This window comes from Sorex araneus, chromosome 5, assembly GCF_027595985.1.
Source record: "Sorex araneus isolate mSorAra2 chromosome 5, mSorAra2.pri, whole genome shotgun sequence".
Classification (NCBI taxonomy): domain Eukaryota; kingdom Metazoa; phylum Chordata; class Mammalia; order Eulipotyphla; family Soricidae; genus Sorex; species Sorex araneus.
In genome coordinates, this window is record NC_073306.1 from 9,227,295 (window position 1) to 9,252,057 (window position 24,763).

General features: G+C 42.5%; 1 protein-coding gene across 1 annotated transcript in view; it reads right to left on the reverse strand.

Moving 5' to 3' along the window:
• IL23R (interleukin 23 receptor) overlaps window positions 1–22,979 on the reverse strand; it is a 68,059-nt gene extending 45,080 nt beyond the window's left edge. The window contains exons 1-3 of the mRNA XM_055140775.1: window positions 22,904–22,979; window positions 17,756–18,067; window positions 9,550–9,673 (exon numbers count right to left, since the gene is read on the reverse strand). Of these exons, the coding sequence (XP_054996750.1) occupies window positions 9,550–9,673; window positions 17,756–18,067; window positions 22,904–22,973 (506 nt within the window). The 5' untranslated portion in view covers window positions 22,974–22,979. The remainder of the gene's footprint in view (window positions 1–9,549; window positions 9,674–17,755; window positions 18,068–22,903) is intronic.
• Window positions 22,980–24,763: the final 1,784 nt, after the last annotated feature.

Genomic DNA, 24,763 nt, shown 5'->3' on the forward strand with positions numbered 1-24,763 from the left:
GGATGGGAGGCAAATGGGGAATGGGTGCAGGGGGGCACTGGTGGAGGGAAGTTGGCACCTGTGGAGGGATTGGTATTGAAGCACTGTATGCCTGAAACCCAATCAGGAGTGACTTTGTGATTTCACAACAACTAAAAATTATCGGGCTAGAGCGATAGTACAGCAGATAGGGCATTTGCCTTGCATGTGGTTGACCTGGGTTCGATCCCCAGCATCCCATACACTAAGCACCGCCAGGAGTAATTCCTGAGTGCAGAGCCAGGAGTAATCCCTGAGTAATCCCTGAGCACAACGCCCTCTCCAAAAAAAAAAAAAGCCAAAAGAATTAATAAATAAGTAAATTTAGGTCTTTATGCTGTTCCCTTATATTCTTTCTGAAATGAGGTGGATTATAAATGAACAGAAAACTTGTCATCAGACATGCTAAACTCATGATAAATAATATTTCAAAGGTTCAGGTTTGAGGAGATGGTAACTATGTGGATGTACTAAGTAGGGCAGCTCTTCTATTTCCCAGTCAGAGAAAACCACACATGTTCTTCACTGGTTTGTGGCTAATTCTTGTGCCACACATTTGAAATGTCAGTCAAGGTTAGAATGTATTTTCAAACAGCTCTGAATCATAGGAAGCAGGTGATTCAATCCTGCTTTTAAAGTCTACCATTACTGAGACAGCCCTCAACTCCAGGCAGCCCCCGGGAAACTCCAAAGGGATCGCAGGTGAAAATTGCATAAATGGGGGCCATGAAAAGAGACTAACTAGGGGGGCCAACTAGTAGGACAGAGAGGGGCCCAACAAGTAAACAGGGTCGGAAGGGGGTCACGGGTTGGAAAAAGATTTCCTGCCCTAGACCACAAAGCAATGTTTTAAATTAACCCAATAATAATAACTGTGTGTTTGTTTGGGTGGAGGAGGGTACACTGAGCGTATTCAGGGCTCACCCCTGGCTCCGTCCTCAGGTCAGGGGTCACTCCTGGAAGGGTTCAGGAAACTACCGGGGTGCGAGAGATAGAAACTTGCTCAGTTGGGTGTCAGACCCTACTCACTATTCTATCTCTGCACCCCACCCATGATTTCTATTTTGACTTGAACTGTAAGGACTAGTTTTAAAAATTAGTTATACTTGAAGGACTTTCTGTTGAAGGACTATTTTACATTTTTTATTTTAAAATTTATTTCTCTCTTTAAAAACTTTGTTAGGTCACACCAGCAGTGCTCAGGATTTAATCCTGGCTCTGTCCTCTGGGATAACTCCTGGTAGTACCTCAGGGACCCTGTGTGGTGTTGGGGATCAAATCTGGGTTGGGTACATGCAAGGCAAGTGCCCTATCCACTTGTACTATCTCTCCAGTCCTGATTTCTCTTTTTTTTTTCATGTGCTGACAAATACAAAACAGACCATTTTTTGTTTGTTGAAGAAATTTGTTGAAGAAATCCAGCATGACTAAGGTTTCTCCGAACTGTGGCACAACCTTTCTGGGTTGTGGTTAACTATTAATTATAAGACATCTTTTCCTGATGCGTGTTCAGAGAAAAAAGTAAAGCAAAACTAAGGTGCTAAATATTCCGAAGAAAATATAAATATATAAATATTTATGTAAATATAAAACATAAATATAAATGGAAAGGGAAAAAGCTTTAGGAAGAGTTTAAGAGAAGAGAGGGATTTTTTTAAAAAAAATTAGGGATATGGGGGAAGTCTATCAGAGAAAGGATCATTAGAGCAATCAAGTATTTGCAGGAAGAGCAATGTAAGCAACGTGAAGATCAGAAGGGAGTCTTGACTGATTTGGGGAGAGAACAGAGAGATTTGAGGAGAGAGATGTAGAGGGCCTTAGAAGATTACCCAAGGGGCTGGAGAGATAGCACAGCAGGTAGGGCACTTGCCTTGCCTGTGTCCGACCCAGTTTTTTTTTTTTTTTGCTTTTGGGTCACACCCGGCAATGCACAGGGGTCATTCCTGGCCCATGCACTCAGGAATTACCCCTGGCGGTGCTCAGGGGACCATATGGGATGCTGGGATTCGAACCCGGGTCCACCGCGTGCAAGGCAAATGCCCTACCCGCTGTGCTATCACTCCAGCCCCTCCGACCCAGTTTTGATCCCCGTATTGCATATTTCAGGTGTTTCTATCCTGAACCCCAATCCTTGCCCCCAAACAGAACCGAAATAATATAATATTTCCCTCTAAGGTTGGTTGCCTCCTACTGTGAATTGCATCAAATGTGGTGTGGTCCTCTTAGACTACAGGTAGGGTGTGTCCTATGAAACGTTGTGCAGCCGCAAATGCAGCCACCCAGTCCAGGGAAAGGTTCACTCACGGATGAGATTCAGAACCGAGCATGTGGAGAGCAGCCGTGAGCAGGGCGGCGGTTGAGTTCTGGAGGTTTTCGGCTGCTGGGGCTGGGTCCCTTAGGACTGGAAGGGGTCTCACCCGCCCCCCTCTGAATCCCCTTATCACATAAGGTCCCCCTCCTAAGCACCACTGATTCCTGACTGCATAGGCAGGAGTTATTCCCATGCATGGCTGGATGTGGCGCCTCCAATAAAGAAAAACAAAAAATAGGCCTCCCCAGGCCATTGATGGACACTGATTTTGAGTGAAAAGGGAGGTTTTGAGCAGAGAAGCACGGTAGGAGGTCCTGCCTACAGGAAAGCAAAGGTGGAGACCAATAGACTTTGGTCTTCATCCCAAGGAGATGAAAGGTGACGTGGACTTTAGTTTAGGATTTATGTTTAAGATCATTCCAGTAGATTTTGCTGATTCATTGGGGAGGGGTGTGCTAGCATGGAATATACAAAAGCACCAATGATTTTGCCTTAATTGATGTGAAAGATGAATTTGCCAATTACTGAGATGGAAAGATGGAGAGAACATCTTAGGGCGAGGACACTTTGGCTTATAGGTTAGGGAACAAGAGACAGAGACAGAGAGACATGGAGAGAACAGGGCAACGTGGGAAAGAGGGCGAGGGCAAGCAGGAATGCCTAACCTAACACCTAACATAATGGTAGTCTCAGCGTCTCCCAGAGTGGAATTTTACCTCCATCAATCTGGAGTTCCCGTGGTTAGCAGCCCCTGAGGGCAGGTGGCTTTCCTTGGAATCTATCTTTTCCTCTCCCAGCCTCTTTCTGACTACAGAACTTTCCATTTTCATACACCCCCTTGCAGTACCTCCTTAGATGCATTCAAATAAATGTGTTGATTGGCAAGTGGTTGACTTTAAGATGCCTTTTGGGTGCCTGACAGGAACCACTGAGTGAAATGGAAGCGGTCTGGGGACTGGAGTTCAGGGCAGATTGTCTGGCCTGAAGACATAAATTAGGGTGCTTCATTCACATCAGGAATTTAGATCAACTTTTTAGGTAATGAAGGAGGATATAGATAACACAGAGGTCCCAGAATGAAGCAATGGGGGTGCTATTATTCTACTGGAAATGAAGAGAAATAAGTGAAAGAGACTCAAATATTAGCATCGAGAACAGTATGAAGAGGGCACGAAGGCATCTGTGTTCAGGAAGCCGAAAGGAAGAGAAAAGCAAAGTTAAATGTTAATAGTCCGGATATGGCTCAGAGGAAATGTGAAAACCTGGGTGTTTTTTTCTTTTTGCTTTTTGGGTCACACCTGGTGATGCACAGGGGTTACTCTTAGCTTTGCACTCAGGAATTACTCCTGGCGGTGCTTGGGGGACCATATGGGATGCTAGGAATGGAACCCGGGTCAGCCGCTTGCAAGGCAAACACCCTACCTGCTGTGCTATCGCTCCAGCCCCAAACCTGGGGTTTGACCCCAGCATTATGTGTCCCCAGGAGTATAACTTGATAACTCCTGAATACGAGCCCCAACAAACCTTCCCCTCTCTGCCACAAATAAATAAAAGAGATGCTGGGATAGAGATAATATAGCGAGCTGGGCACTTGCCTTGCAGACCTGGGTTCAACCCCCAGCATCCCGTACGGTTCCCTGAGCCCTACCAGGAGTGTTCCTGGAGTGCAGAGCCAGGAATAAGCCTGAGTACTACTAGTGTGGTGGTCCCCAAATCAAAGTAAAATTAATAAATAAATAAAATATATGTTTCTGATAGAGAAAACTTGACTGTCTCCTTTATTGATGCTGACTGACCAATTTCACTTGGAGGGCAGATCCTTGAAGAAAGAAGCTGAGGAGGTGAAGGCAAAGATGAAGTGATGATTCTTGGAGTTGGGCCAAAGACAACTTCTTTGAGGAAGATCCAAGAGATGGGGAAGCAGAGGGAAGATAGAATGGTTTTTTTTTTTTTTTTTTGCTTTTTGCTTTAGGGTCACACCTGATGATGCACAGGGGTTACTCCTGGCTCTGCACTCAGGAATTACTCCTGGCAGTGCTCAGGGGACCATATAGGATGCTGGGAATCGAACCTGGGTCGGCCACGTGCAAGGCAAATGCCCTATCCACTATGCTATCCCTCCAGCCTCAAGCTCGAATTTCTCTGCAGAAGATACAGCATGTTTCCAAAATGCTAGTAAAGATCCAGTATTGGTCGAAAAAGTTACAAAAGAAAGAAATTTTTAAAAGAGAGCCAAGGGAATACATCGAAGGGCCAGAGCAAATGCTTTTCATGAAGGAGTCCCAAGCTTAGTCCCTCGCACCCAAAGGTCCCCGGAGCACTTCCAGGAGTGATTCCTGAGCACTGACGTTTGCAACCCCCCACAAACCACCCCCCCACTTCTACTATCAAAAAAGAAAAGAGAAGGCGGAGGTAAAGCACAGAAGCAATGTCCTCCAGTGGGAAAGCTAGTATCTATGTTCCCATAGGTGGGCTTGGGTGATGGTGGTTCTCGCCCAGTGGGAGAGGGGAGATAGCATGAGGGTGCCAATGGCACGTGCTGTGCAGGAGGGAGTGTGCGGTGGGTTTCCTCTGTGAAATAGGAAGCAGGTCATCAACAGAGATGAGGAAGGGGCAAAGACGGAGAGTGGAGAGGAGAGGAAGTGTGAGAAAACTGTTTTATGGCTACTGCAGGCTCGTGAGGTGGTTGTGATTGGGTGATTGGGTGATTGTGTGCTTCTCTCTGCGCCGTGGCATTTCCATGGATCTAGGGAAGACAAGTGTATATCTGTGGCCCCAGTCAAAGTTCCAAGTCCAGAATTGGTGAGGAAGTGGATTTGAAAAATAGGACCTAAAACGAGTTTCTGAAAGGCAACATCAGAGCCTTAAATATCTATGGGACTATCTCAGCATGCGCATGTGGAGAAGTGGAAGCAGAGAAGCAAGCATCTCAAAGGGGAAATGCAGGCACTTGACTTGAAGGGAGTCTAAAGTGAGATCATGTCGTCTAAAATAATTGTGCTGGGGCTGGAGCGATAGCACAGCGGGTAGGGCATTTGCCTTGCACGTGGCCGACCCGTGTTCAATTCCCAGCATCCCATATGGTCCCCTGAGCACCGCTAGGGGTAATTCCTGAGTGCATGAACCAGGAGTAACCCCTGTGCATCGCTGGGTGTGACCCAAAAAGAAAAGAAAATGTGGGGCTGCAGTGATAGCACAGCGGGGAGGGCATTTGCCTTGCACGTGGCTGACCCAGGTTAGATTCCCAGCATCCCATATGGTCCCCTGAGCCAGGGGTAACTCCTGAGTGCATGAACCAGGAGTAATCCCTATACATAGCCGGGCGTGACCCGAAAAAGAGAAAAAGATAATTGAGCAGGGGAGCCGGTGTGGACAGCGGGCAGTCCTGCCAGTGCCAGCAGCACAGGAGCACCGGGAAGAAAGCTCTAGAAGCAGCAGACATCAAGCCTCTCCACCTCCCCCCAGTATCGGAAGGAGAGAAGCCAGCTCTGAGATCCCATGTTTCTCCTTTAGAACCCATGGAAAGGACAAGGGTAAGAGGCCTCTCTGTTCCTCTGAGCTTACTGGAAAATAGCCACAGGAATTGGAAATGAAATTTGCTCTACCTCTCTGTCCAAGTGGAAAATCCCCGAATCACCCAGGATCTAAAAGAGCCTCTTCAAACCCAGCACGCACAGACTCAACCACAAACTCCATGATAAGTCAACGTTTTCCTTTGGGGAGATGGGCTTTGGGGTGGTTAATTAGAAAAATGAATGCTCTCTTTTCTAATTTTATTTTTTAAAAATTCATAGGCATTTAAAAAAATTAATGATAAATGGACAGATCACTGTTTTCTTTTCCAATCTGTGCTTCCTTGAGCTAGGATTTTGAATTTGCCCAAGGAGAACATTCATTATTATGCCAATTCCTCATACCTTTTGTGTCTTTTTAAAACATATTAGAATATCATTAATCTGGACTTCATTCAGAACTTGAGTTAGGTTTGTCTGAGTTTAACTATAAATTATTGTTGGATTTCAGGGAAGACGGGGGGAACACTTTAAAAGTGATATCCAAACTCAATTTATTATTACTTTATAAGATTATGATAGTCTTACAGGGAAGTGTAATTTTAGTTATCAGAATAATCATTCGGGGCAGAGAGATGGGTAGGGGTAGGGCATTTGCTTTGCATGCAACCCCCAAGGTTCATCTCTGGCATTCCTTATGGTCCCCTGAGCACTGCCAGGAGCAATTTCTGAGTGCAGAGAGAGGAGTATCCCTGAGCATTGCAAGTTATGACCCCAAGACAAAAAAACAAACGAAACACCAGAATAATCATTCAGAAACTATTTATCTAGTATTTGTTATGCCGCAGGCTTCACCCCAGGTATAAAGTGATAGAGCAGTATCACTGTCTCACTGTCATCCATTTTTCATTGATTTGCTCGAGCGGGCACCAGTGACGTCTCCATTGTGAGACTTGTTACTGTTTTTGGCATATCAAATATGTCACAGGTAGCTTGCCTGGCTCTGCCGTGCCGGTGGGATACTCTCGGTAGCTTGCCGGGCTCTCTGTGAGGAATGGAGGAATCGAACCCAGGTTGGCCACATGCAAGGCAAACACACTACCCGCTGTGCTATCGCTCCAGTCTGATAGAGCAGTAAGCAAAGCAAAGTTCTTGCTCACAGCAAATTTACATTTTAACTGGTGGTGAGGGTGGTGATAGTGGTGGTGGTGGTGGTTGTGGTGTGTGTGTGGGGGGGGTCGCTAGGGATGGAAATCAAAGTACCATATGTACAAAGCACAGACATTACCAGTGAGCTATATCCCCAGCCTTAGTTTATGTTCCAATTGAATAAATGAATGAATTTACTGATATATGTATTACTGACATAAGTATAATAGCTAGAAAATTACTGTCACTTTTGAGAGCACAATTAAGCATCTCCTAAGTATCTCTGTGTCCCAAATTACTGTATAATTTGAAAATATTGTAAATAAACATATTGTTTATAATATCCTATTAAAGTGTCATTTTTATGCCTTCATGTTACTCTTCACCTCTCTCAAATGAATCAGGTTTTGCTATGAAAACACATCAGGCAAGTCACTTTAAATATTAACGAAATGTGGGAAAGGCGGGGGGTATACCGGGGATATTGGTGGTGGGGAATGTGCACTAGTGGAGGGATGGGTGTTTGATCATTGTGTGATTGTAACCCAACATGAAAGCTTGTAACTATCTCACGGTGATTCAATAAAATTTTTAAAATAATAATAAATATTAAAGAAATGGTAATTTCAAGAGATTGAGTAAATTTTCTAAGCCCTAGGAGGCTGGAAGACCGTAAACAAAGGTCATTACAAAAATTCTTTTTATTGAATCACTGTGAAATAGACCTTTACAAAGCTGTTCACGATTAGGTTTCAGCCATACAGTGTTCCAACACCCATCCCTCCACCAGTGTGCATTTCCCAGCACCAGTGTCCCCAGGGTCCCTCCCATCACCCCCACCCCCACCCCTCAGCCTGTCTCTATGGCAGCCATTTTTCTTCTCTCTTTCTCTTCCTCTGTCTCTCTCTCCATGCTTCCCCATCCCCCCAGCCCCCACAAAGGTCCTTTTATTAAAATAAAATTACTGTATCTTACTTGGGTACTGGGCCACACTGGGCAGTACTTAGGGGTTGTTCCTGGTGGCGTTCAGGAAACCAGGTCATGCTAGTGACTGAACCCAGGCTCCTTGCATCCTCCAAAGCATGTGCCAAGCTTTTTGAGCTATAGATAACTCTGGTTCATGAAAGTTATTTTTTTAAAATTAATTAATGATTCAAACTTTTTTTTTAACATTAAGGCACCACAATTAATGAATCTATTCAGAGTTGCATTTCAAGTGTACAACATTCCAACACCAATTCCCAATCCCGCCAGTGATCTCCCTCCACCAATATCCCAGGCTCCCTCCCATCCTCCAGCCTGCCTCCTTGACAGGCACATTTTCAAGCCTGGTTGAATCTTTTTAAATCCTGTAAGGCCCGGGTCACCACTGGGTCCATGCACCAGTTTCCTAGCAATGAACAAAATGGGTAGAAAGCCTATAGAACACGTTACCTGGGAGATGGCTCAAGAGGTAGAGCGCATGCCTCGTAAGTGCAAGGCCCTGACTGCGAACTCTGTGGATCCCTTCCCCACTCTCCTCTCCCTCAGCACTGCCAGAAGTGGCCCCCAAACATGGCCAGGTATGCTTCAAAAAAAGAGGACATTTTCTTTTCTTTTTCTTTTTTTTTCATTTTGGGTCACACCCGGCAATGCACAGGGGTTACTCCTGGCTCATGCACTCAGGAATTACTCCTGGTAGTGCTCGGGGGACCATATGGGATGCTGGGAATCGAACCCGGGTTGGCCGCATGCAAGGCAAACGCCTTACCCGCTGTGCTATTGCTCCAGCCCCCAGGACATTTTCTTTATTTGAAAAAAAAAGAGAGAGAAAACTAATTTCTTTTATTTGAACAAAGAGGAAACCTATTATGACCCATAGGTAAGGTGTAACTTCATAGATCATAATTAGAGGTTTGGGAGTGATGAGGTATATATAATATTTGAACCAGATTTCTTAGCTCTCTGCTGGAGGAGGCAGAGTATGAGCTGAACCAGAGGGGATTTGCTTTGCTTGTGGAAAAATTTCTTTATATTTTTACATATACTTTATATGTAGCACTGTCGTCCCATTGTTCATCGATTTGCTCAAGTGGGCACCAGTGACGTCTCCTTGTGAGACTTGTTGTTACTGTTTTTCAATACTGTTATATCGAAAACACCACAGGTAGCTTGTCAGGTTCTGCCATGCAGGCGGGATGCTCTCGGTAGCTTGCCAGACTCTACGTGAGGGACGGAGGAATCGAACCCGGGTCAGCCACATGCAAGGCAAACGCCCTACCCGCTGTGCTATCACATCAGTCCATATTATATATATGATATAATATACATATATCTTTTATTATATATATTTTATATTACATATCAATGATACATTATATATTTTTTGTTTTAGGACCAACATACTGCAGTATTCAGGGGTTACTCTTGGATCTGTGTACAGGAGTGACCCCAAGTAGTGCTCAGGGAACCTTGTGTGGTGCTTGGGAGAGAACCAGAGTCAGTCGCGTGCAAGGCAAGTTTCTCCCCTGTATTACGTCTTGGGTTCGACTCTTGGGCAGCTGTGGAGGAAGCACCTACCTCTTCACGTGCACCACATACTTGGTGTCCAAGTAGGTGGGCTTCCCGGGGCTCCAGGTGCAAGTCAGGTTGTCTGTGTGCTCATAAATGACACAGGTTACCTTGTCCGGGACATCCGGTGGATCTGCAAGGAAATGTATTACTTAGGCATTGCCATACAAGTACTAATCCTTCATAGTTAGTTGATCAACTCCATTTTACTTAGAAACCAGGCCAATCAGTCGTCCTAAGCACCCCCCCCACCACAACCATCATTCCATCCCTACCACAGTCCCTTGCAGCCCACTCCATCAGCAAACATTTTTCTTCTCCTCTGTCTCTTAATCCTGTGTATAGGATTCACACCCCAACGTCTCTGCTCCTCACAGGAAGTCTTACCATTGCAGCATCTGGCATTTTGGTCTTTCCTACCTGGAAACCACTGGGATCCTGAAAAATGTTATTTTCTAGCATTCTGGCTCATTCTCTTTTCCCCCTAACTTTTATTTTACTAACTTTTATTTTACTCTCAGAGTCTGATATCTTCATAGAATACTATTTGCACTGTCTGCACTGTCATCCCGTTGCTCATCGATTTGCTTCAGTGGGCACCAGTAATGTCTCCAATGTGAGACTTGTTGTTACTGTTTTTGGCATATTGAATACAGCACAGGGAGCTTGCCAGGCTCTGCCATGCAAGAATACTATATATAGCCCTATAAAAAATATGAGATTCTACCATTTGCAACACCATGGATGAATCTTAAATGGAAATAGACCGGCGCCACTTGCTTTCACACATATGCGGTTTATGGAGAGAAAAAACAGGTGGATGAACTAAATAAAATGGAAATGAACATTTAGACTCTAAGACCAACCAGAGGAAAGTAGGGAGAGAGCATCAGATCCAAGTGATTTGTGATAGAGTAGGACTTTCAGGTGGAGAACTACTTGGTGATTATCTCAGTGAAATATTCCCCAAACTTACATAAATGTTATAATGTGATGTTACTTTGAGAAGAAAAGTTTGTTTATACATATGGTGGAATATTACTGAGCTTTAAAAAATGAAGGAAATGATGACAAGCCATAACATGGATAAACCTCAGGAACATGATTTTAGATCAAATAAGCCAGACAGAAAATCACAGACACTGTATGAGTTCACTTGGATGAGGGGTCTAGAATAGCAAAACTCATAGGGATAAAAATGGTGGCGGTCAGAGCTATGAGGAGAGAGGAAAAGGAGGCTTTGTCCAGTGGTATCAGGGACTAGCTAGAGAGATAAAGGAGCTGGACTGGATGGGTACTTTGGGGGATCTTTCAACCTAGAATGCTGGCACCTAGAGGTGGAATTCTACCCCTGTGGGGTTCCTTTAACTGTTCTCTGCTCCCTCTCCTGCAAGAACTTCTCCAAGAGAAAGCCCATTCCAAAGATGTTTGTCCAGATAAACTAAGGTCCTCAAATATGTAAAAGTCTAACATGGATAGATTGAGGTAGTTAGGCCTCTGATCAAAGAATGTTCTTCTCCTTCGGATGATTATTGGTTCTAAGGAATAAATATTGAGGTGAGGCTCTCAGTCTATGAGACTGTGAGGCCTCTGACAACATGCTTTTTCCTCTCTTATTTCTGTCCTTTTTTTATTCCTTCTTTTTTTTTTTTTTTTTTGCTTTTTGGGTCACACCTGGTGATGCTCAGGGTGTGATAATCCTGGCTCTGCACTCAAGAATTACTCCTGGCAGTGCTTGGGGGACCATATGGGATGCCGGGGATCAAACCCAGGTCAGCCATGTGCAAGGCAAATGCCCTACCCGCTGTGCTATCTCTCCGGCCCGTTTTCTGTCCTTTTTTAATCTTCGCTGCATCCCTGCCTCAGCCCTGTTCCCCAGGGCTGGTGCCTGGAGCAGTGGGGGAACTTTCAGTTCTGCACAACAGCTTTGTTAGGGTCCATCTCACCATGATTCCATTCCAAATTTTTTTTAAAAATAAAAATTAAAACAGAGATCAATGCTGCTGATGACTCCATAACAATGCAAATGTTCTTAATGCAATATGAAAATTGCATGGTTAAAATTATACATGTTATATTTATTTACTATCATGTAGAAGATGACAATCCATGTTCACACTGCACCATTTCCAGAGTCTCTCTCTTTGCCTCCCCACATCTGCTCTCAGCTCTGTCTCTGAGTGACCGGATCACAGACAGCACCGTATCTTAGAGTCTGTGTCTGCTGCAATCTTTCTCCTCCATCTTCTCACTCCCTCTCATCCTCCTCACAGACTCCACCCTAAGCACTTGCTCCACACAGAAGCCTTGACTGAGCTCAACTATCAGAATGCTTCCTTTGGGAAGGAAGACAGAACTTTGAGATTAATCCATCTGGTTTCTCCAAGGGACTTTTGTTTCCTGGTGCCATTATAGAAGAGGTGTTTTCTACTCAGAGTAAAGAGGTGTTTTCTACTCTGACAACTTGTGAGCTTTGAGTTCATGCTGTCAGAGTGCGATACTTAATGTAAGAATGCAGCTTATTTAAGAGAAAACAAACTCAAGAGATGGGAAAGGATGAGAGTTTCTGATGACATCGTCGGCACCCTTGAGGCCCTCCAAAACTGTGAAATTCCAACTAGAAAACAGTTCCTGGAATTTTCAGTGATTTTATTCCACCATAGTTGACCAAGGTTTTTTAAAAAAGAAATATGAAAATAGTGAGAATTGATCCAATATTCACTTCTACTTCTCACTTCTACTTCTCAGATCTCTCTCTCTCTCTCTCTCTCTCTCTCTCTTTCTCCTTTTCCCTCTGTGTGCAATCATACATGGGAAACTTGACTTCTCAGAAAAAACAGGAGATAGGGGCCTTATGAATAGTAAAATATATTCTCCTGAAATTATAGCCAAATATTAGTTGTCAATGCAAATAAATTCTTATACTTCATGCAAATAAATTCTTATACTTCACTTTCCCATCATTTATCCAAGAGATTACTTGCAAAATAAGAAATTGATGAAAAATATATTCTTATTGGAAATTGAAATAATAATGGATATCACGAACACCTCTTAAATTGTAAGAATTCTTTTTTCAGTGTGAGGAATCTAACTAAGTCTCATGTAGGCAAGACATGCGTTGAACTACTTAACCACACCCCAGCCTTCAAGTTAAAAAGAATTTTGAGAAATTTGTAATCCACTGTGTTGCAGTAGATTTAGGGAAATCTCTCAATGCATTGCTGATGGGTTTACAAATTCATGCGCAATCCTTGTGGAGAGCACTACATGTGACAGTATTTAAAAGTGGGATTAATACCTTGCAACAAAAAAACTTTTATATCTGGGAATACATCCTCAATGAAATCTTTAAAGCATGTGCCTTATAATATTTCATAGCAAGGATAAACTTGAAAAGGATCATAAAAAACCAAATATGGCTAAGCCAACTATAATATGCTCCTTAAATATATTCAAAAACAACGTTGTAGAAGGCAATTTAAGTACCTGGACTGTGTAAAGTACTAAAAATACGTTTAAGTGAAAAAAGTAAGTTGTAAAATAGTATACTGTGATGAGTAGTGGAGTTATTTGAGACCACCAAAGAGAAGTGGATGAAGAGGAAGGGAATCAGGTGAGGAGAGAGAGAGAGAGAGAGAGAGAGAGAGAGAGAGAGAGAGAGAGAGAGAGAGAGAGAGAGTGACAGAGACAGAGATAGTAAAACTTGAAAGAGATTCCAGATCAGTAGACATTCATACTAGCAAGGTATGAGTGATGCCACAGCCCCGCTCACTGTGTCCTTTGGTGTCACAACAAAGGGTCTGATCTCTCATGCACCACAGCCAAGTGTGTGCAAGCACCAGCTTAAGTGTCATGCCACACCTGAGTGCGTGAATGCTGCCACCAAGTGTGTATGACATCAGGTCACTGCAACAACAACAGCAACAAAAGGGAACAGGACATATATACATATGTATATATTTAAATATTTAAAATTTGATATATGTGATGATGTGGCAGAGCTCATACCTCACATATATAAGACCCCAGCTCCACAAAAAAATTAATGAGTATATTTAAAAAGTGATTAAATAGATACATAATTATTCTATGTATGGCTTATTTTAATTGGCTATATTTATTTCCCTTGTCCCTCTTGGAAAGCCCAGCAAGCTACCAAGAGTATCCCACCCGCATGGCAGAGCCTGGCAAGCCCCCTGTGTGTATTCAATATGCCAAAAACAGTAACAAGAAGTCTCACAATGGAGATGTTAATGGAGCCTGCTGAAGCAAATTGATGAACAATGGGACAACAGTGCTACAGTGCTACAGTGCTATTTTTATTTACTTTCTGTTGGGACGTGCCCACTGGTGTTGTGCAATGGAAGGCTGGGGAAGAGAGGATTTATCATGCCAGGATTGAATCTAGGATCTCACACGTGTAAGACATGAGCCTTTCCATTTGCATCACAACTTTTAGTACTTAATTCCATGATTGGTGCTACTCTGAGAAAACAAATTTCCCGTAATATGTGCGCATTTAATCACAGATAGTAATCTAAGAAGTGTTTCAGATTTGGGCTCAAACTGGAAATTGTGATAAGAATAGTTTGTATTTCACAAATCACTAAGAGTAAAGAAGCTTTTAAATGTCTGAAGATTTCTTTTCAGGGAAGGCACTGACTCATTTCACTTAATGCTTTTATAATTTGTCTCTAAGAAAATCACACATAATCACTTTGTTCAAAACAGTGCCGATACATTGACATGGTAAGGTTCACAGGACATATATCCTGTGATCAAAGTGAGCCAGGGAAAGCAACGTGATATCAAGAGAACCACAGAATCCTTACTCCACCCCCATTTTTTTGACCTACTTAAATAGAAAGCTGTGTTTGCTAATACTGCAGAGTCTGGAGCACATTCAACTTGAATGCATTTTGAGTAAAATATTACCAGGCACTTAAGATTGCAAATTCATATCTAGAGGTCCGTGAAAGAAGTTGTGCTTCACCATGTAAATCAATGGAAAGAGTGATTTTTTTTTTCTAAGCAGACATCAGCAGCGAGTGTGTCTTTCTGTTATGTGGTCATAGAAGGACAGCAGGGGTCATTCCTAATTCTAAAAATTATGTGGGTCTTTGGTTGAGAAACAGAGGTCCCCAGCTAATATGGGAACAGCTGTTGAGAATTATCAGTCACCCAAATTGCAGCTCAGAAAGATCTTTTCTGGTGGTGTTGCTTCCTTTGGGGGAGAGGGGCGAGGGACAGTGATGCTTAAATGAAAAGAAAATCTTTCCATGTCTGTCCCTCTCTTTCTGACTCATTTCACTTAACATGATACTTTCCATGTTGGTCAAGATTGCACTCATCTGTGGAATATAAAGTAGCAGAATGGGAAACTAACACCCAAGAACAGCAGAGATAAGTACCAGGAGGATCACTCCACAGCTTAGAAGCCAGTCTTGCATGCTGGGGGACAAGGCAGCTCAGATGGAGAAGGGACCACCAAGTAAAGGGTGCTAGGAGGGCCCCCTTGGGATGGGAGATGCCGGCTGAAAGTAGACTATAGACTGAACGTGATGGCCACTTAATACCTCTATAGCAAACCACAACACCCAAAAGGAGAGAGAGAGAGAGAGAGAGCAAAAGGGAATGTCCTGCCACAGAGGTGGGGTGGTGTGGTGGGAGGGATGCTAGGACCACTGGTGGTGGAAAATGGGCACTGGTGAAGGGATGGGTACTCGACCACTGTATGACTGAAATGTAAGCATGAAAGTTTGTAAGTCTGTAACTGCACCTCACGGTGATTCACTAATAAAAAAATGTTTTTAATGCAAAAAAGAAAAGAAAGGAAAAGAAGAGAAAAGAGAAAAGAAAAGGAAAGGAAAGGAAAGGAAAGAAAAGAAAAGAAAAGAAAAGAAAAGAAAAGAAAAGAAAAGAAAAGAAAAGAAAAGAAAAGAAAAGAAAAGAAAAGAAAAGAAAAGAAAAAAATCTTCCTGAACCAGGGAGATAACTTAAAGAACTGGAGCTCATGCTTTGCATGCAGGAGACCTGGGTTCAATCCCCGGCAAAAGTCACCCCACTCCCATCGTTACACTGGGAGTGACCCCAAACACTGCAGAGTGTGGACCCCTAACTAAAAAATAAATCTTTCCTTTAACTCTCTAAGCTGCTTATTTGGCCTCCATAGAAATTACATGTTCTCTCACCACCGTCATCACCACCTCCACCCCTCCACAAAGAGTTAGCAGCCAAGCTTTTAAGCAAAAGGATGTGGATAAGCCAAGCAGTCTTCATATTTCATATTTCTGCCTGTGGTTTGAATATTACTAATTGAGAACAAGGTTAGCAGGTTATTATCAGTTGCCAACTGAATTATTTCACTCAAAGCTTTCCTTTTCTTCCCCAATTTATCTCCTTTTCTCACGTCCCTCACCCACTTCCCACCCCACTAACCTCTCTTCCTCTCTCTTTAAAAAATCATACAAGATCGTGGAATTGTGCCGAGTTAAGTAAGACAATGGACTTCTGGTAAAAGAAGGGAGCTTCTAGCTATTCAGATACCCACACTGGGAGCTGGGGTAGGGGCGAGGGGCTCTGCTCTGACTAGCTGAGCTCTGGATGTGAGGAAGAAGTCAGAACTCAGCCTTGAGTTTCAAGAATATGGGAGTAAAAGAGTAGAACAGAGACACAAGTCCCTCTATTTTTCAGAGAATGAACCAAGATGCCTTGGGAGTGAATTTGGTTTAAACCAGTGTTGAATTTGTTGATCTCGCCTTCAACATAATAGAACCAAGAATATAATTAGATAGATCATCCCAATTGCTATAATTTAAACACTTGTCAGTATGCTGTTAGCACAAAATTCACCATATATTTCCAAGATTAACTTCTTGGGGTGAGGGCAGAGAGATGGTATCGTGAATAGTGGATTTGCCTTGCATACATCCCACATAGTCTCCCGAGCCCTACCAGGAGTGATCTCTGAGGAGTCAGGAGAAAGCCCTGAGCACCACCAGTGTGACTGCAAAACTGAAAAAGAGGGCTGGAGTGATAGCACAGTGGGTAGGGCGTTTGCCTTGCACGCGGCTGACCTGGGTTCGATTCCCAGCATCCCATATGGTCCCCTGAGCACCGCCAGGAGTAATTCCGGAGTGCATGAGCCAGGAGTAACCCCTGTGCATCGCCGGGTGTGTCCCCCCCAAAAAAAACTGAAAAAGAATAGAGAGAGAGATTAACTTGATTTAATTTTTCTTAATAATTGCTGTAACAACTGCGATGATTTGCAACTGATTCACTGGGATTAGAAAGAGGGAATTATCAGAATCATCTCATGTCCTATTAAAAACGTGCATTTTTGAGGGTTGGGGCACACTGCCATTGCACTTTATAGTGTATATTATACGCTTTTAAATGTCCTAAAAACTGATGCTTAACTCAGCTGGTATAATTGGTCTTATTTTAGAGACATGGAATTCAGGTTCAGATGGGTTAAGCAACTTGGCAGTTTGCCCAAGGTCACATAGCCGATAAAAAGTATAGCAGGAATTGAAATTTTTGTTTCTTCCTAAACCTTAGCCTTAAATGTTCTCATTATGATCTGCTTCAAGACTGATGCTAGTCTGGAAAATAAAACAGAGGTGAAAAACAAATGAAAGAGCAACATTTAAAAATCTGAAATACCCCTTTTCACAAATCTTGTGTATCGCCAGACTAGCAGTGAAATTTAGTTGTTTTTTTTTTTAAGTGCATTGGCAACATTCAAAAATGTGTAGCACTCACATTAAAAATTTATATTTCTGGTTCAGAGCAACAGAACGATCAATAGGGTCTTGCTTTGCCCCAGACCGACCCTGAATTCAGCCCCTACACCCCACATGATCCCTCAAGCTCCATGAGGAGTGATTTCTGAGCATAGATCCAGGCGCTAAAACAATTCATATTTCTGTGGTTTTTTTAAAGAGTAAAATGCTCTATTAAACAGTGATTGACTGCTGCAACTGGTTCTCCCCCGAGTCCCACTGTGCAGTTCCCTGCCATCATTCCTCACCCATTGACTTCACCCAACTGGCCTTTGGTGACATTTGTTTGAATTTGCAGTTCCTTCACTAACCTAATATAAGAAATGAGCTGTACCTACACACGTCTGTTTTTTGACAGGATTGGTAATTCATTAGTCAATTGCTAGACTACCTTTTCCTTACGATCTTGACTGCTTCCCAACACTTACATCCAGAAAAAATGGTTTCTCCACAAATCAGTGTCTCTTGTGAATATCCAGGACAGTTCACGTTGCAGAAAATCGAGGCACATGGTTCTCGAAAATTGCTATACCGAAGCAGAGCTGTTGTTTTATTGATTTTTGTGATAGGAATTATTTTTCTGAAGCCTTTTTTTCCGCAGACATTTTTATAAAAATGAAAATCTTTGGGTTGGCAGTTCCTTAGCGTTGCTTGGCAATAGATAGAGATATTCATACCCATCTTAAAAATTGTGGCTGGTTCGACCCAGATGCGGCCAGAGCAGTTTATATTTGTGAGTCCTGGAAAGAGATAGAAAATGTAATTAGGTTTTGAATGAGCATTAAAAGCAGAGATTTGAAAGAATAAGCTAGTGATTTTTCTAATTCTCTAAGAGCCGAGGAGTAGCATCAAACATTAGTGCTAAGATAAGATACTTTGCATGCAGGAGACATAGGTTTGATTCCTGTCACCTCATGGTTAACATTGGGAGTGACCCCTGAGCATCAAGCCAGGAGTAGCTCTGACCAATAAAAGAATCATAAAATCAATTCTTCTCTATTAAATGATTTCCATCAGAGAAGTTGTTTTTTTGGGGGTGGTCATACCCGGCTATGCACAGGGGTTACTCCTGGCTCTGCACTCAGGAATCACCCCTGGCGGTGCTCAGGGAACCATATGGGATGCTGGGAATCGAACCTGGGTCGGCCGCATGTGAGGCAAATGCCCTAGGCCTACCCGCTATGCTATTGCTCCAGCCCCATCCATCAGAGAAGCTTTAAGACTACATATGTAACCTTCAATTTGAGTTATTCCAGTATGTATGTGTGTGTTGTTGTTGTTGTTGTTTGGGGAGGCCTTAGGTCACACCTGGTGAATGCTCAGGGCCACTCCTGGCTTTGTGCTAGTCATACGAGGTGCTCGAGGTTGATCCAGGGTAGCCATGTACAAGGAAATCGCCTATGACATTTCTGTTGATGTTTGGTAACAACATAAGACTGGAGTCAGTCTACCTCCTCCTTTAATTGCCATAAAAAAAAAATACTGCCAGTCCTGTTGTAAAACAAGTAGTGAGACATTGTGGGGAAAGGCAGCTCAGATAGAGAAGGGACTACCAAGTAAAGGATGCTCGGAGGGCCCACTCGGGATGGAAGATGTGTGCTGAAAGTAGACTATAGACTGAACATGATGGCCCTTAATACCTGTATCGCAAACTACAACACCCAAAAGGGAATGTGCCTGCCACGGAGGGGAGGGGGAGGGGAGTTGAGGGAGGGTTGCTGGGAACATTGGTAGTGGAGAATGGGCACTGGTGGAGGAATGGGTACTCGTTCATTGTATGACTGAAACATAAGCACAAAAGTTTTTAAGTCTGTAACTGTACCTTATGTGATTCATTAAAAAATATCAATAAAAAAATTGAGAGTATTGAGGCAATATGAGACTGAACCATTTATCAAAGGCAATGAAATGAAAAAACATTGCAAAATTCAAACCTCATTCTCCAGGTACATAATCTTTCATTCTTTTGTAGATAAAGGCTACTTTTATCAGGGGATTCTAAGTCTAATGAGTAATACCAAAGTATATTTTTTAAATTTTTTGGCTTTTGGGTGTGCTCAGGGCTTACTCCTGGATCTAGGATCACAACTGGTGGGGCTCAAGGAACCATCTGTGATTCTGGAGAGCAAACCCAAATTGGCTGCATGCAGGACAACTACTGATCTCTCCAGCTCTTAAACCTATATTTTTAACAAGGGCAAAAATTAAAATTTATTGCTTTATAGCTATTTAAAATGAATCATTAATAATATGAGAAATGTAGAATGTAAAAAGAAGCTGCAAAAAAACATAATTCATATAGACTCGATGTTAAAAGTAAAAGAAGCATAATTTAAAGAGAAATTTGGGCCAGTGTTATAGTACAGCGGGTAGGGCATTTGCTTTGCACAAGGCTGACCCAGGCTCAATCCCCAGCATCCCATATGGTCCCCTGAGCACTGCCAGGAGTAAGTCCTTAGAGCAGAACCAGGAGTCACCTTTAGCATCACCAGGTGTGACCCAAAAAGAAAAAAAAAAGAAAGAGAAATACATGATATTAGTCATAATAATAATATGTTTAAGTAATTTTTTGAATCCAAAGCAGATATTTATGAGCTTTAAAAACTATGCAGTAAATATATTAGCTTCATAATTTAAAATCAATAATTTAATGTCCTTTTAATAAACTCAGATGACAATGTGATGCAATATTAATGAAATTTGATTCATATAAAGAAAACATGATGAAAGTTCTGCCAAATTTATTATAGACACTTCCTGGAAATTGCTGTTATTTATGCTCTTAAAACCTTCTAAAAATAGTGACAGGGGCTTGAGCAATATAGCACAGCAGGTAGGGCGTTTGCCTTGCACAAGGCAGACCCGGATTTGATTCCCAGCATCCCGTATGTTCCCCTGAGCACCGCCAGGAGTAATTCCTGAGTGCAAAGCCAGGAGTAACCCCTGATCATTGCTGGGTGTGACCCAAAAGAAAAGAAAAAAAAAATAGTGACAACAAGGCTCAACCTTTAAAAACACCTTAGTAATCTCTTGTAGAAGGGCTTAACGGACCCTGGGTGAAATACAACAATCTTCACACTCTTTCCTTCATTTATTCGTAACAAACAATGTACACAATGAATTATTTCAGTTCTGCTTTGGGGCAAGGTTTGTTATGGAAATATCTGAAATATGGTAGTGGGAAGGTATTATGGTGATGGGATTGGTGTCTGAATATTAAATGTAATCAAGTATTGTGAACTACTTTATAAAAATAAAATTAAAATGAAAAAAATTAAATAAAAATAGTGACAAATGGGGGCTGGAGCAATAGCACCGCGGGTAGGGCATTTGCCTTACACTCGGCTGACCTGGGTTTGATTCCCAGCTTCCCATATGATCCCCCTGAGCACCGCCAGGGCTAATTCCTGAGTGCAGAGCCAGGAGTAACCCCTGTGCATCGCTGGGTGTGATCCAAAAAAAAAGCAAAAATAGTGACAAATGTCAGTGTTTGATTTTTAAGAGTCTTTGTAATACGAAACTTAAGATACTAACTTCAATAATATAAATTTAATTGAAGATTTCCATTTACATAACAAATATTTACACAAAAATTATAAATATTTTAATGTGTTTTTTTTTTACCTTTGGTTTTTGGGTTGCATTCAGCGGTGCTTGGGGGTTTACTCCTGGTACTGCACTCAGGGATCACTCCTGGCTGGCTCAGGGGACAATACAGGATGCTGGGAATTGAACCCCAGTTGGTTGTGTGCAAAATAACGCCTTACCCACTGTACTATCATTCTGGCCCAAAATATTTTAGTGTTAAAGTAGGATAAAAAATGATTCCTTCATCAATAGAAAATTGAAGGGAAAAGTATGAGATGAAGGATTTTATTATTATTATTATTATTGTTATTATTACTTTGCTTTTTGGGTCACACCTGGCAAGTGCACAGGGGTTACTCCTGGCTCTGCACTCAGGAATTACCCCTGGTGGTGCTCAGGGGACCTATGGGATGCTGGGAATCGAACCCGGGTGTGCCGAGTGCAAGGCAAACACCCTACCCGCTGTGCTATGGCTCCAGCCCCATATTTAATGGGGTGGAAGTTTTAAAAAACATGGGGGGGGGATCAGATAGAGAGCACAAGGATAGGGTGCTGGTCTTCCAAATGCCAGAACTGAGTTCAATCCTCAATACCCCAAGAACTGCTTGGAATTCTTAACAAACATAATTTTATATTTTGTTTAAAATCATAATTCCTGGGAATGATAATTCCTGGGCACAGAGTAAGCCCAGATAGCACATATGCCCACTCAAGAAAACAAAACAAAACAAAAATCCCCAAAAACCTTGTTAAGTAAATTCATCCATTTAAATGAAGACAAACTATCTCCAGAACCTTAAAAATTATATAGGAGAAGTTGGAGAAATTGTACAGGGGGGAATGTGCAGAGCCAGCTTGAGCACTAAGAACAGCTGGGTGTGGCCCCAAAACAAAAAGAAAATATCACACAGCTTCAGATTTGTATAAATGCTGTTCTGGTGTTCAGAAATGGGAGAAAGAGGAAGCCCAGAATCACAGGCTTTGAAGTACAAGTGTCTAATATTCTGCCGGAAGGATCTGGGTTCTGGTGTCCCAGGGTTTGGGTGGGGTCAGTCATCTCTAACTCTCTAAATTGTTCTCCACTCTGTGGGAGATGGCTTGGTTTTGAATCAGGATTTGGAGTGACTTGGAGGATCTACGAAGCCCCTTGGACTGCCCATATGTATGCCCCAGTGGAAACCCCCATACACCGCTGGATCCTGGCAGAACATTTCATGGACCCCTTCCTGGCTTCTTCCAAGCTGTTCTACCTTTCCCTATCCCAGTGCTAATCTCTGGTATGAATTATAAGATGGGAACAATCCCCCACACACTACTGCTGCCTGTGGTTGGGAGGAGTAAAAGACGTAGGAACTAGGACATAGTTACCATCCACAAATCACTGTGGAATTGATTTTCATGCTGACATTGAATAGATTTTTCATGATGCAATTATAATAGTTCAAAGTCAAAATATGCCAACTCAAGGTAATAAGCTGTTCCATGTGTCAGGGAGCTTGAAGAGTGATTATGATTATGGCCTATGTCCAGCGCATACCTGACATGGGTTTGGGTCTCACCATATGACTCCCTTTGGTACAGCCATGGTGGCCCCTAACCCAAGGTGACCTCAGTGTCCCCTGGAGCCACAGGGCAAGCAGCACATCTTTGGTGCCTTGCATTGGGTTGGGGGAGAATTGCCAGAGGAGCCCCAAGACCTCGTGAGCACCATATGGGAGCCCTCTCCCCTCCCCCCCTGCAAAAACAAAAAGTTCTTCATGAAAATATTTATCTATGAGTTTAAGGCCTGTCCGAGAGAGGAGTGCTTGAGAAAAGATTCCTGCCGGAGAGAGGTCAAACTTTGAAAGTTCCGGACCATCTAATTTTTATGTGTATAAAATGATTTTCTCAATATAATACATTTTAAATCAGAGCTCCTAGCTTATTCATGGAAATAACAGTAATCTATATTTATCTGTTAAATAAAATAGAGACTCAAAATACTATACCTCCATGACACCAGTTGAAGAATACATAGAGGGCTACTACCACATCCCACTGGATTATCACCTGATTCATGCCTGAAAGCAGGAAAAACTCTAGAAAAAAAATATGGGGAAAGGGTTAAATTTCTGTATTGCGGTAAAACAACAAATTCATCACCATCATTAATTACATTTCCCCCTAAAAACTTCATCTTTGTTGAGAATACTTGATTAAGAAAAGAGAGAAGGATAAACGGAATAAGATAAGAAAGTAGATAGGAGACACGGCAAAGTCAAGTCAGTGGTATGTGAGGAAGGATAGATAATACAGGATGACTAAGGCCAAAGAATGAGATTTAAAAATCCCTCTTAGGGCTGGAGCGATAGCACAGTGGGTAGGGCGTTTGCTTTGCATTCGGCCGACCCGGGTTCAATTCCCAGCATCCCATATGGTCCCATGAGCACCGCCGGGGGTGATTCCTGAGTGCAGAGCCAGGAGTAACCCCTAATCGCCAGGTGTGACCCAAAAAACAAAAAATAAAAAATAAAAAAATAAAAATCCTTCTTAATGGGGCCAGAGTGATAGTACTTCTGGTAGGGCACTTGCCTTGCATGGGCCAACTTGAATTTGATCCCCCATACTCCATCTGGACCCCCAACTGAGCCAGGACTGATCCCTGAGTGCAGAACTAGGAGTACATTCTGAGCACCGTTGGGTGTGTCCCCAAATTCAAACAAAAATAGAATTCTTTACGGGCCAGAGAGGTAGAACACTGATTGAGTGTTTGTCTTGCACATGGTGAAACCCAGGTTGAATCCCCAGCACCCCATATGGTTCCCAGAGTCTGCCACCAGTGACCCCTGAGCTCAGAGCTGGGAGTAAGTCCTGAGCACAGGCAGGTGTGGCCCCCCCCAAGCCAAAGACAAAAACGTGAATTATTTTAGTAGGACTTAAAAAAAATCTTATTTGGTTTGTTTATTTTTCGGGGGCCCACCTGGCTTATACCTGGCTCTGCACTCAGGGATCAGTCCTGGTAGACTCAGGGGACCAAGTGGGGTGCCAGGGATCAAACCTGGCTAGCTGCGTGCAAGACAATGCCCTACCCACTGTCCTATCACTACAGCCCCAGTCTTAGGTTATCCCTACTAAGGATATCCTAGTTTGATCTATCTGTTTGATCTATCTCTTGATCAAACAGAAGCCTCCCCTTCTCGCCTCTCACTTTAGAAATCTCTTCTTTTGGCTCTAACTCAGCTAACAAATTCTCCCAACCAGATTTGTGCAGTGATTAAAAGCTAGAAAGATCAGTCTTTGATAGGGAAAGTAGGAGGAAACCAAAAACATTGAAATATTCAGAGAAAAGTTCATTCAGAATGAATAGAGACGAAGTAAGACATACGTGCTATCACCAGTTAAACGTAAGAAAGTCCTTTCATCTGTAGAGTGTTCAATAAAACCCATAGAAATTCAAACAGTATTTCCATTTGGCATCTCATCATTAAACTGTTCACTTACATACTTCATTAAATAATTCAGTTATTTGTAATCACATTAGCTACAGTCTGAGCCTTTCATACAAAACAGAATCCATGACTAAACAAAGAACATGAGATATTCGAGATCATTTTAAAAACGGGTTCCTGTGGCTTATAAATATAAGGATCCTTTCCATAATTTGTTAAAGGTCTTGTCTTTCCAAAAATATGGGAGAAAGCAACTCAGAAATGGTCCTACTTACAAGTTAACGGTGCCCCAATAAAATATATGCAGCTGTTATTTAACACGTTGAAGCTGAGAAGCGCCACTGAGGGCTGACACTTCACCAGGGCCAATTAACACAAATTGTCGCACCAGCTTCAAAGTGTTAAGTGATATTTTAGACC